This window comes from Pseudoliparis swirei, chromosome 4 (assembly GCF_029220125.1).
Source record: "Pseudoliparis swirei isolate HS2019 ecotype Mariana Trench chromosome 4, NWPU_hadal_v1, whole genome shotgun sequence".
NCBI classification, from domain to species: domain Eukaryota; kingdom Metazoa; phylum Chordata; class Actinopteri; order Perciformes; family Liparidae; genus Pseudoliparis; species Pseudoliparis swirei.
The window spans coordinates 6,243,368-6,257,431 of NC_079391.1; the positions used below are offsets into that span (position 1 = coordinate 6,243,368).

General features: G+C 42.6%; 1 protein-coding gene across 1 annotated transcript in view; it reads right to left on the minus strand.

The window, feature by feature from the left end:
* The window catches only part of LOC130192352 (MAM domain-containing glycosylphosphatidylinositol anchor protein 1), a 198,739-nt gene that overhangs the window by 64,632 nt on the left and 120,043 nt on the right, over window positions 1–14,064 (minus strand). The window contains exons 5-6 of the mRNA XM_056412270.1: window positions 12,032–12,228; window positions 10,088–10,220 (exon numbers count right to left, since the gene is read on the minus strand). Coding sequence (XP_056268245.1) covers window positions 10,088–10,220; window positions 12,032–12,228 — 330 coding nt within the window. The remainder of the gene's footprint in view (window positions 1–10,087; window positions 10,221–12,031; window positions 12,229–14,064) is intronic.

Below are 14,064 nucleotides of genomic sequence, written 5' to 3' on the forward strand. Positions count from 1 at the left end.
GCAAGTGGCTAGCGGGGAGTTGCGGTTTTGTTTATGTAAAACCACTAAATGGTCGTTTAGTGACCACTTTGTACGTGATAATTCCCGTAAAGTGTGTGTGTGCTGTCAACAACTCCGTGTGAATCGAGGCTCTCGTAATTGCACTTTATATACGAGTATGAAACGGTTTCCTCTGTTTCATGTGATTACGCCGTCTCGTACAATCTAAAACTGAAGTGCTTTGTGAAGCATTACAAAAATGCTCTGCTTCACATGCCGTCTGCAACATCTGGTAGGAGGTCTTTGCAGATGTGGCCACGGGGTGTAAACGAGGCGACAGCCGGCTAACGGGGAGGGAAATGAGCTGGTGACCAGAATGTCACCTGTATGAATCCCTCGAGTGGCTGACAAATGTTTTGATGTGAGTAATATGGAAAGGTCCCCCCCCCCCCCCCCATCAGCAGCAGTAAAGAAACAAAAACACCCCGGGGGGGCGGAGCAGTTTCTGTACTGGAGCTGCATCACTGGCCACTAATCGGTGCTGGTACAGTTGAGCTGTGTGTGTGTGTGGGGGGGGGGGTCTGTGTGTGTCATTGTGTGTAACTCTGCCTCTGTGTGTGTAACTCCGCCTCTCAGAGTGTGTAACTCCGCCTTTCTGAGTGTCTGTGTGTAACTCCGCCTCTCTGTGTGTAACTCCGCCTCTCAGTGTGTGTAACTCTGCCTCTCAGTGTGTGTAACTCCGCCTCTCCGCCTCTTTGTGTGTGTAACTCTGCTTCTCTGTGTGTGTGTGTGTGTGTGTGTAACCACGCCTCTCCGAATGTGTCTGTGTAACTCCGCCTCTCCGCCTCTTTGTGTGTGTCTGTGTGTGTAACTCCGCCTCTCAGTGTGGTTTTTGTGTGTGTAACTCCGCCTCTCTGTGTGTGTAACTCCGCCTCTCTTTCTGAGTTTTTAGCAGCAAACAAAAAGAAGGAAAACGAGGTCGTTGTATCCTGTCAACCTGCCTCTTTACATTATGTATGTATTCTCTATTAAGCCGCCATGTCACATGGGATGAAGTTTGTGTAAGACGTCACATATTGATTCTCATACAGCAGGTATAATTATGCATAACTCTGTTATAATTATGCATAACTCTGTTATAATTATGCATAACTCTGTAATGGAAATGTTTCCAATTTAGAGAAAACAAAAGCCAGCAAAATACTTGGTCACTGAATGAGTTGCATATATTTCTCCCAATTACTTTGTATATTAATACATTTGCTTAATATGAAACTAAAGAACACACACACACACACACACACACACTAGTACATGTACGCAGGGCCTCTGGTACAGTATTCATTCTGGTTGAGTTTCTCTTTTTTCAGCACCGCAGTCACACATTGTGTGTGTGGGTCCTAAAATATAAAGTCAAAGTCTTGGGTCAATTCTTTGAGTACTTCTGTCTTCAGACCTTCAAAAGGTCGCTGCTCCTCCTTCATAAAAGCAGCGGTGAGGTCATCAGAGAGACATTCATCCATCAACACTTGTTCTCAATTCTAACAGAGCATTTTTGTAGAGTCCAAAATATTATTTTTTATTCGAGCCTTTTCCAAGAGTGCACTCCAGACGGGTTTTCTATCTAAATGGGCGAAGACGGAGGAGGATCCGCGCTTATCGAGCTGACAGAGAGTTAATCCTCGGTGAGAGTGAGACGACCCCACGCGGCACGGGGAAAGACATTCATCGCTCTACCAGACTTCATGCAGGACATCCGAACCTCTAATCTCTCTTTTTTTACCGATTGCAATCGCCGTAATGAAAGAGGTTCACGCAGGCTCAACTAACTAGTTTACCATTACAGGAACACACACACACACACACACACACACACACACACACACTCTTGGGTTGACAAAAAAAATCCCACTTCTCTCACGAGTGACGATTGAGCCGACTGGACGTTTCTCTGGCGTAACCATGCACTGCAATCAGCATACATATTAGTATAATCCCTGTTCTGAGCAAATTATTGGAGAATTTAAAAATAAATAAATGTAGGATTATTTTATTCCTAACCATGACACAAGGAACGCTAGTTTAGGTCAATAAGTTGATACTTCCTCCACCAAGAACAAACCCTCCTCAAACATACAGATATGTTACGTGCATTAATGCTTGGTATTTAATACCTCATGATGGATCTCATACAGGTAATAATGTCGGTGTTCCTTGGGGTCAATTTGACCCCAGGCTGTTTTTCACTGTGTCAAACATATAAGAAATATCAACTTTTTTATATATTTAAAGGGCTATTTAGGTAGTCAACAAACAAACATAAAGTACCTCACACTTAAACTTGGGAAACAATATTAATTCGAATAATTTTCTGGAGGTTTTAATTGCTGGGGTCAAATTGACCCCGAGGGTAAAATATGTTAGTAAATGTAAAGGTAACAGGAGGGTTAATAAACTGAACTTAACTAAACCCACCTCCATGGAAACTGTTAGTACAGTTACAGTGAGTACAGGCGTGTATGGGGATATATCACAGCTGGTGTCAGCATTGATTATACCTTCTTTTTTTAAAATTATTTTTTGACTTTTTATTTTGCATTTTCAACTAAACAGAGCAATCCTTGACATTTAAAAAAATAAACACGACGAAACAAAAAACCTACTGTCAGATATAGTGGCATTTTAAGGTTGAGTCGTGAAAGAGTCGATGTCTGCTGCTCATCAGGCTTTTAAAAGATGTGCATGGCAGGTTAGTTGAGACTGTAAATGAGCTCCAGGTAAAAGTTAAAGTCAACTCGTGTTAGTTTGATTTTTTGGGGATTTAGATTTACATTTAGCATCTTCCTGATGGTCATGTGGGGAATCTTCTGGTTTAGTTTGTTCCTTGTAGTGTGTTTCTTGTCTATTGTTGTCCGTATGAATTTTTGTTGGCAAATGAGTTTTCCCCCCTAGGTGATAATTAATAAAGTTTTCTAATCTAATCCAATTGCTGAACAAATTAAAAGAACCGAAAAAATGAAAAAAATGCCATAGTGTGTGTAGCTCACAAAAAAAAGTCTGAGAAGAAGACAAAATAAGAGAGAGAGGACACTATATGTGCAGCGAGGAGGGAGGAAGTGAGGAAGTGAGGATTTGAGAATTATAGCTTCAATTTCCTGGGGATGCGTGGGTGACGGCGGCGGTGGGCTCAGCCAGCGCTCTTCCCAAAGTAATGGGATTTATGTGCAGCACAGCGGTTTACAACCAGGTAACAAATGCCTCTTTCCACCACGCTCACACTACCACTCCCCCCCCCCCCCTCTCTCGCCTCTTCCCCTCCGTCAGTTTTTCACCTCTGCATCTTCAATATCGGTCTTCTTACTTTCACTTTGAAACCTGGTTCTCATTCTTTCTGCATTGTTTTGTTCCCTGCTTTCTCTTCTCCGTGACTTGCTTTCCCTCTCGCCGCATTGCCCGTTTTTCTTTCTTCCCATTTGGAGGATTCAATGAATCGATGAGTTAAAGGCCAGGTGGGTTCAGCTGGAAGGAAAAAAGCTTAACGGTTTAGAGAAAGGTGCAAATGCTGCATGTTTGTCTTCGGTCCCCGGGAACAGTGGGCGACGCCTCGGCGTCAGTCAGAGGTTACGTTACGATGAGTGACGTTTGGGTGGAAGTAATAATGAATGAGCCCCTGACTAGTTAAGTCCCTCCCATCATTCCACTGTTTCCAAAGACTTCCTCCCTGGAAGTCAGACGTTTTTTTCTCCCCGCAGTGTTTGACGCCTTAAATCTTTTTTATTTCATTGTGTGGCGCCGTGTTGGCCGACCGGAACCCAAAAGGTTTCTCTTGTTCCCTGGTCCAGAGGAAGAGGAAATGTTCCAGGGAAATGGATCATTTTAAGATTCAGATTTAGCCCTTTTAAGTCCCAAATCTGCAATTGGTACCTCACATTTGGAGAGTGCAGTAGGTCATGTGACCACGAGTGTGACGCAGAGCACTGTTGAGGCTGCATGCTAATAATGAAAGCAATATGTTCGAAAATGGAAAGGTCAAATAAAGAGGGAACAGAAGTGAAACTTCTTAAAGCACTCCGTAACTTCACAAAGGAATTATAAGAGCTGCCTTACAAGCAGATTGAATATTGCCATATATACATATATATATATATATATGTATATATATATAAATGTAAACATATATACATATATAAATATATGTATATATATACATATATTCATATATACATATATATGTACATATGTATATATTTATATATTCATACAATTATATATATATATATATATGGCAATAATCAATTTGTTTTAAGGCTGCTCTGATATATGGAAGTGAATTCAGGACCTGTGTAAATGTCCAAAGCCCAGACACACATGATCTGTTAGACATGAAGCGATAAACAGTTGTATCAAAATATAAAGTATAAAGAAAGAGGAAGTATTCTAACAGCTGAACACTTTAAATACAGAAACGCTTTTAGATTTTGTCAACGGCGAGTGTTTTTTGTCTCCTTCTCATTGTTCCATTATTTCCCAGATGATCTCTCTCTTCCACATGAACCCTCTCAGACATGGATTATAGACGCCCATGAAAGCGACCGCACAGACGCAGTCCCATGTTTTACACTACTGAGGGTTATTGCAGATTGCCCATCGATCCTCAGCTTTCCGAGGCGGAATTTACACGCGATAGGATTTGCCACCTATTGATCTCATCGTCTATATATATATATATATATATATATAACACACTTGCACGACTGTCATATTATTGTCAAGGTATATTGTCGTGAGAGTTACAGCAATCAATTAAAGACTGAATCAACTCTCCCATCGTTCAGATTCACAGTCGGCTCAGAGGTTGTCAACAGCCCTTAAATCACGCTGTGTACGCGCGTTTGTTTCTCTCTTCCGACATATGGGACGACCTCTGCATTTAAAAAGGGATACCAACGATAGCCAGCAGGGGGGGGGGACTTTACACAGTTCCTAAAGGTCTCCACCAGGGTAATTCTCCAATGGTCTCAACTCTGGTCCAGTCAGGGAAAAGATGTCGGATTGTGTGATCGAAATTTAGGAAAAATGCATTTAATTTGTTTATTATCCTAGTAAATATTGTGAACACGAGTTTATGACCACAAACATCGAGTTTTAAGTCTTACAAAAAAGTAAATGACGGTCCCATATCCAGTCCAGTCAGGAACAAAGTCAGATTGTTTTGAAATTTATGAAAAATGCATTTAATTCGTTTATTATTCTAGTAAATATTGTAAACGTGAGTTTATGACCTCAATACTCGAGTTTTAAGTCTTAAAAAAAGTAAACGATGGTCCCGTCGAGGGTCAAATGTACAATAAAGCGGGGTGAGCTGTAGGGCGGGCTGCCGGGGGAGTGACTCATTGTGGACGGTGTTCAGGCCAAAGTTCTTTCAGAACTTTTAAATATGCTCAAGTACAACCGATTGGTAAAGTTTTGACTTTTATTTTTAAAACAAACAATATGTGACAAAGTCCCAAATTCACATTCAGTTATGGTGAAAATCAATCTCAATACTGTTCCGCTCCACACGCCCAGGCCCCCACCCTCCCCCCACCCTATTTTCTCCTTCACTTTAAAACTCCACGACGAGGCGTGCCGGGAGCGTTTTATGGGCGGCTGGGGGGAGGGAGGGAGGGGGGGGGGATTTAGTTGCTGGAAAAAGGGCAGGAGCCCCCGTACTCAAATCCCGGGCCGGGATTATGATATGAAAATCAATCAATCCCCTTGTCCCCGGCCGCGGTGAATCAGCGGCGGTGGCGTGACCCAGTTGGGTGAATCTCATCTGAGCAGCGACCGGGACACAAGGACACAAGAGGAGCTCAGCGGGGGGAAACAAAATACCCTCATTAGATGAATATTACGGAGGATGAAAAACAAAACTCTTTTACGATCTCTCTTCATCATGACATCACATCTGCCCTCCTGTCTCTCTCTCCGCTCGGCGCCCTCTGTGGGTTCCATCATCGCTGCTCTCTGTATTCTGCATTTGTTGTTTTTCGGTCATTTTTAAGATCCTTAGAATCGTCATTAATATGTTAATTGTTATCTGCGATTCTGTAGCTATGAATACATTTTAAACTCTGGATAATGTTTGCCTCTTTTTTCGTTTTAGGGTGTTTCATTATATTAACACCAGTTCCTGGGGGGTCCTGGAAACGTGTTGAAATTATTTTAAGAAATGTGTCTCAGATTTTTCTCATCGTAGACTCAAAGCAACAATGAAACACCGTTTCACCAATGCATTGTGTTTTCTGGGAATGCAGCTTACTCTATCCTCTATGTAAGCTCTCTCTATCTCTCACACACACACACACACACACACACACACACTAAGCAGTGTGTTTTCTGTCATACTGTGAGGTCCAGACAAGCTTTTGCCACCGTATGCTAGCACAAAGCAGATATGTATTATGTTGGCTCTGTGTGTGTGTGTGTGTGTGTGTGTGTGTGTGACTGCTTCACAAACACCTTTGTAAAATAGGATATCATTTCACATTGATCTGAGGGCTAATGAACCACACATCTACACACTGACCGCCCTGTTCTTCTACCGTTTGAGTAGAATTAAAAAGATGTCACATAAAATCCATTATTGTGGTCAAATTAATCAGAACCATGACAAAGTAAGTCAGCCACAATCTTTATTCGGACTTAACGTCCCCAAATAATTTTAAAATCTTGATCTTGAAAAAGTGTTTTTATAGCTTGTATATTTGATGATGTTGTAACGTTTGTATGAGATTGTTTGAGATGTACAGTATATGTGTTTTATGATGATTTGGAACCACTCGCCTCCTGTTGCAACCTTTTTAGCTGGTAAATAAGAAATGGTTCTCAATCGGTTAAATCAAGGTTAAATGAATAAATACATTTCCATTTCGGTCCCTCTGTTTTCTCCTCTATTATAACCCATAATGTATCATCTCTGGTCCTGTGTGTTGTCGTTTATAACGGAGCGAACGTCTCGTTCACCTGAGGCCGATTCCTTGATATCGCTCTGTGTTTCCGGAGCATTCCAGAGAACCACGTCCATCAGTCATTCTCAGTCCTTCATTTCCTCCTTTTTCTCTTTCCTCACGTCTGAACCCTCCTGTTACCTTTCGGGTCAATTTGACCCCATTCAATGTTTAACGTCGGTGTTCTTTGGGGTCAATTTGACCCCAGGCTGTTTTTCACTGTGTCAAACATATAAGAAATATCAACTTTTTTTATATATTTAAAGGGCTATTTAGGTAGTCAACAAACAAACATAAAGTACCTCACACTTAAACTTGGGAAACAATATTAATTCTAATAATTTTCTGGAGGTTTTAATTGCTGGGGTCAAATTGACCCCGAGGGTAAAATATGTCAGTAAATATAAAGGTAACAGGAGGGTTAAACATTGAATGGGGTCAAATTGACCCTAAGGCAACAGGAGAGTTAAACAGAGATTCCTCTTGTTTTCTCCCCTTTTTACTCCATTACAGAGTTTTTTATTTCTTTATTTTGTAATCTTTCCCACCTTCAGCTCACTTCAGGAGACTCCTGGGAACATTTATCTCTGACCTGGAAGCCGCGGCCTCATCGATAACCTCTCCTTCAGAGCAAAGTGACAAGTCATGGAGACCAGAGGCCAGCATCGAGAAACCTTCTTCTCTTCTCTCATCATTGTGAAACATGTTGTTTCAACCATATTGAATTAAAGCAACATTCATATTTGATACGATGAATCAATTACAGCTGATTATGAATATGATTTTACAGAACTATGGGCCGACATTTTGACAGTTTCCTTTTTTTTAACCTTGAAATATCCATTAAATTGCCTTTTTTCAGCATCGCATTCATATCTGTTATTATTGTTATGAGAACTGAACAGCACAGCGCGTCGACCGTCGTTCTAAAGAGGTTTACTGCCTTGCTCAAGGGCAATTTGATGTTAAAAGAATACATTTTATATTCTAATAGACGCAATTATTTGATTTCTTGCCGACAGCCGTCGCACAAACACGACGTGTCGATTTAAAATGTCAAACTATTGCGTTTAGAGAGTGTCAAGATTTCCTTTTCACCACCAGTTTGGAGGTTTTAGGAGGTTTTAGGACTGTGTCTTGGTCAAAAAGCTGCTTTTCTAACCCTTTCAGTCACTTTTGCTGTATCCACATTTCCAGTGCAGATCCATTCCGGCCCTCCGACTGGATTAAGATAAGAAGCCGTGAACAGTCTTCAAATCTCTTCAAATGGCTCTTGAGCATGTGGGACACGGTTACAAGATTTGACAACAATGTGCAACCGAATAAAAAGAAGAAAGTGAAAAATCAAGGCACTCCAAAAAAAAGGAAGAACTATTAAATAGCCTTTATTAGAGTCATTAAATCATCAGAAGAGCCAACATGTCTCCATAACTTAAGGCTTTGGCCAGGGCATGTAACAAATATTTACGTTGGTTTGTTAAATACCATGAGAGGTCGAGACATGTTGAGTCTATTTATGATATATATATAATACATATATGTATAGAATTCTGTATGTATATTTATCATATATATATTATATATATATATGTATATATAATATATATTATATTATATCTATATATATACATAATAAAGGCTATTTAATCGCTCCACCTCCATTTCTTAAAAGATGTTGGCGTCCCTGGTTAGCTTTCCTCCTTATCAACACATTTAGATGTACGCTTGAATACACCGAGCAACTATTAATTAACTCGATGGTTCTCAAACTTTTTTGAGTTTTGTACGCCCTGTGAAATATATTTTTCAGCCGAGTACCCCTGACCAGTGCAAAGCATTTTAGGTTGAAAAAAAGATGTAATACACAGCATTTTGCATGCAATATATTCCATTCCATTCAGTTCATGAAGTTACACTTAATGTTTATTAAATAACTATTCTCTAAGGCTTTCTTTAATGGATGCTCATTTTAAATATATTTAAAAAACAAATCTCATATACTTTCACAGACCCCCAGGGGTACACGCACCCCCATTTGAGAACCACTGACTTCATTTATATAAAACACCATCAGGTACCAACTTGTAAGCACGATTGTCCAACAGGCTGTGAGGCGTTTAGAAAATGAAAAGTGGAGGGAAGGAGATAAAATAAACACAACAGGAAAAAAGGGTTTTCCTGTGTGCTGTATCAGTGTCACCGACATGACAAGGTTGTCAACGTCAACAATGTTGCCGTGAGTAACGGAGTTGCCGAGCGGCGGCGTGGAGACGGACGGAGGCGCGTGGAGTGAATTGGAGATAACGGGGAGTGTGACAACTGAATTACAGCTGACGGGCCCGAGATGAGCTCTCAGCTGCAGGAAGAAAGACGGATGAGCAATGTGGCACATTGGGAGGCAGAGAGAGAGGGAGAGAGAGAGAGAGAGGGAGAGAGAGAGAGAGAGAGAGAGAGAGAGAGAGAGAGAGAGAGAGAGAGAGAGAGGGAGAGAAGGAGAGAGAGAGAGAGAGAGAGAGAGAGAGAGAGAGAGAGAGAGAGAGAGAGAGAGCATTTGGGAGAGTCAACGGGTGGAGAGAGAGAGAGAGACTCAGGGCACATGGGAGAGTCAAAGGAAGAGAGAGAGAGAGCTAGGGTACATGTGAGAGTCAAAGGGTGGAGAGAGAGAGAGAGAGACTCAGGGCATTTGGGAGAGTCAACGAGTGGAGAGAGAGAGAGAGGCAGAGAGATAGAGAGACTCAGTGCACATGTGAGAGTCAAATGGTGGAGAGAGGGAGGGCGAGAGAGAGAGAGACGGAGAGGGATAGAAAGAGAGAGCGAGGGGGGGAGGGAGAGATAGGGTACATGTGAGAGTCAAAGGGTGGAGAGAGAGAGAGCGAGAGACTCAGTGCACATGTGAGAGTCTAAGGGTGGAGAGAGAGAGGGCGAGAGAAAGAGAGACGGAGAGAGAGAGAGAGAGGGAGGGAGAGAGAGAGGGAGAGAGATAGAGAGACAACAAGAGAGACGACGAGCATGCGGTTCAAAGTTCAGAGCATGCACTTGAGGAGCGTCTTTGAGAACACGCGTGTGCAGCGTAAACATTCACGTGTCTTCTGCGTGTGAAACAATGAAAACAGACGTACAGGTGGCGTTGGTGAGCCGGAAGGTGACCGACTTGTCCCCGATGCTGCACACGTTGCGGACGGACACCTGGCACGCGTAGTCGGCGAAGTCTTTGGGCCGGAGGTTCTTCAGCTTCAGCACCTTGGTCTCCCCCTGGGCGGAGCCAACGACACGGAGCAACGGCGTGAGGAGGAACACGGGAGAGATGAACACGACCAGCGTTCAAACACACGACATCAACGCGGAGAGAAACTGGGCGATAATCTGGTGTGGAAAAGTCACTTCAATTTTTGATGAGCCGCATTGTGATAAACAGGGTCACACACACACACACACACACTCGCATGCACATGCTGTGTTTGGATGTCTGACATGTCCTGATTATCAACTGAAGCATCTCAAATCTACATATAGAGGAATATGAAGGATGAATCTCTAACGGCTTTCAAACGGGACCATTAGGCAAATGAAAAAGAATCTGACTGTCAGAGCAACAATAAAAGCTAGAGACCCATCCAGCCCCTCCTCTTCATCCATCCAGCCCCTCCTCTTCATCACCATTCTCAAAAACAACATCACTCTCTACTCCAGGAGATCTCATGGAGACACGCTCACGACGCTCGGACACACGGAAGCATCGGATGTCTGGTTTTAACATCTCACGTCTGGTTTTAACATCTTATTACTGGTTTTAACGTCTCACGTCTGGTTTTAACATCTTATTACTGGTTTTATCATCTCACGTCTGGTATTAATATCTCTTGTTTGGTTTTAACATCTCTCGTCTGGTTTTAACATCTCTCGTCTGGTTTTAACATCTCTCGTCTGGTATTAACATCTCTTGTTTGGTTTTAACATATCTCGTCTGGTTTTAACATCTCTCGTCTGGTTTTAACATCTCACGTCTGGTTTTAACATCTTATTACTGGTTTTATCATCTCACGTCTGGTTTTAACATCTCACGTCTGGTTTTAACATCTCACGTCTGGTTTTAACATATCTCGTCTGGTTTTAACATCTCTCGTCTAGTTTTAACATCTCTCGTCTGGTATTAACATCTCTTGTTTGGTTTTAACATCTCTCGTCTGGTTTTAACATCTCACGTCTGGTTTTAACATCTCTTGTTTGGTTTTAACATATCTCGTCTGGTTTTAACATATCTCGTCTGGTATTAACATCTCTTGTTTGGTTTTAACATCTCTCGTCTAGTTTTAACATATCTCGTCTGGTATTAACATCTCTTGTTTGGTTTTAACATATCTCGTCTGGTTTTAACATCTCTCGTCTGGTTTTAACATCTCACGTCTGGTTTTATCATCTCACGTCTGGTTTTAACATCTCACGTCTGGTTTTAACATCTCACGTCTCGTTTCAACATCTCACGTCTTGAGGAAAAGCCTCAGTCGTGCTAATCAGGGGCATTTGAAGGATTCAAAGAAAGGGGGGGCTAATCCCCAATGGTAGCGGGCCCCGGATTTCCATTGTTAGAGACATAATTTCATTGTCATAGTGATATTTTATACTCATTTGGACAGTATCAATGAGATAAAGATGAACTAGTTCAGTATCAAATATACCATTCAATGTTAAAAAAATCTATATTATAATTATATACGAATGCAAAGAAAAGCCCCACTTAAATAGGTCTAATGACGCCCCTTTTAGAATCACATGACAAAATATCATACAGCAAGTTCGGCTGAGGTCAACACAATTGCACAATCCAATAATTAGCAGCGCTAACTCTGACTTAGCATCCACACCGTGGGGACACAGACGATAGATGTGTGATACCAAACCGGCCTTTTCTATACTAAACTAGTCACACACAGTGTGTGTAAACACTTAATGTTAGAAAGTCGGGGAACAAAGATGCATTAAAGGAAGAGAGAGATTTAGAGAGAATAAACTGGTCACCGAGAGGACGTGACGACGTAAACAAAAAAACCCGCGTGAGCACGAACCTGAGTGTAAAGCGGCTCGTAGATGTCCACCCCGTTGTCCTTGCTCTGTTCGATGAGCATGTTGCCGCGCTTCCAGATGAATCGCGCGGGCGGGTTGGAGTTGACGGTGCAGCGCAGGAACACCGTCTTCTCCTGGTAGTAGCTGCCGCGCACATCGCTGATGGTCTGGTGCACCGTCAGAACGGGGACGTCCAGGTCTGCGAGAAACACAGCGGAGGAGCCCAGGATAAACACAATCACGGGGAGCCACGCAAATGCGACACGAAGGCGTGAGAAAATCCAAGAGCAAGAAAATCACCTCCGGCTCCAGTTTTCTTTTTTTTAAATCCCACATTCTTCAGAGTTTATGCAAATTTAAAATAACCGTCATCTGTTATGCTGCCGTCGCCTTTGCTGAGCAACAACATTGACCGTTTTTTGTGCGAGGCATTGGACGACATTTTTGTGTAACTGGGACGCCGCTGTTGAGAAGGGCAAACAAGTGCTGTTTGTTGGCTTGAATTGCCCACACACACACACAGACACACACACACACACACACACACACACTGACGAAAGAGCATCCACACAGTTGCCTGTATTGATCACGGCTTCCAACCAAATGCCCAAACAATCTGTGTTTCATGCCATTTCTCTCTCTCTGGCTCTCACACATCATTTTCGTATGTATTTCTTCTGCCATTTTTACACACACACACACACACACACACACTTCGCCCCGTTTCCCTGTGCATTCTTCCTTCACGGGGGTGTCATCTCCCTTTTCCTCAGTGGATGGGATGTTCAGCTGCTGTCACGAGCATCGGAGGCTGCTCTCCCTGGTTCCTGCCACCTCTCCAAAAGTCACCGCCACGTTCACTCCTCATCACTACCCCTCCCCCCTCTCTCTATCCCCTCCTCCTCGCTCCTCGCCTCTATCTCTCACAGGGCAGCGTTGTGTGTGTGTGTGTGTCATCCCGATTCTTTGCAGCCCAATTGGAATGTTGCCGGACTTCAAACGTCACAGAAACAATTTCTGCCAACAGCGGGGTAGCCTTCTCCCTCACTTTTCCCGCCTTTCTCCCATCCCTCACTTCCTTTCTCCCGCGCCGCACCCTGTCGAGAAGGCATGACGCAAGCTCTAGAAAAGAGGGCGAGCCGGTAGCGCGTGCCACCGCGTCCAGCCGGGTGCCACGTGACCGAGGAAGGGAGGCAGGTGTTTGTGTTTCACACTTTCAGAGGCGCCATGATGGTGTGTGGATAAGCTTGATTCTTTGAGGCTGTCAACACACACACACACACACACACACATACACACACGATCGCATCTGGACCTCCATCTGAGCCTCGGCACAGCGTCAGGGCCGTTCTGTCGTCTGAAGGAGGTGAAAGCTCCGGGGGTTTTTTTTGTGACTCCAGCTTTCTTTTTTCAAATAAAAGGTCACGAGGTAAGACTGTCACATTCGTGAGTGCCTTAAAGGTACAGTGTGCAGGATCTTTGCCTGAATGTGACGGGAACGAAGCGTGAGCCGAAACGGCTACGACACTGAAGCGTCACGTGCGGCCGCAGATGTTTCATCCCATCATCTTCACAATAAAATAAAAATAACACAAAACGTCAAAAGCTGCACAATATTCTGAAGGCCTTTAACGTTATATATATATTGTGTATGTATTCTTTGCATTTGAGTACTGTGAGTGTTTTTGTGCTAAAAACTATAATAATAATAATATTATATAATATTATATATATATATATATTGGTTTAAGTTCATGAATGCATAATTGCAGATCAATAATAAGCAGTGGTATAATTCAGTACCACTGTAATTAAAATGTTAGATATTTAATGTACCTACAAGTTTACATGTTTCCCTTTTAAAACAAGTTGTAAAATATAACAAAATACCTGCTGCAGTCAATATTCAGTATTTCAAAAATTATATTTGGACAGATCATCCTAACGCCCCCAATAGAGTGTGTGTGTGTGTGTCAGAGAGTGAGTGAGAGTGACTATCTGCTGTCATTCTGTCTGTTTCCTGACACCACAGATG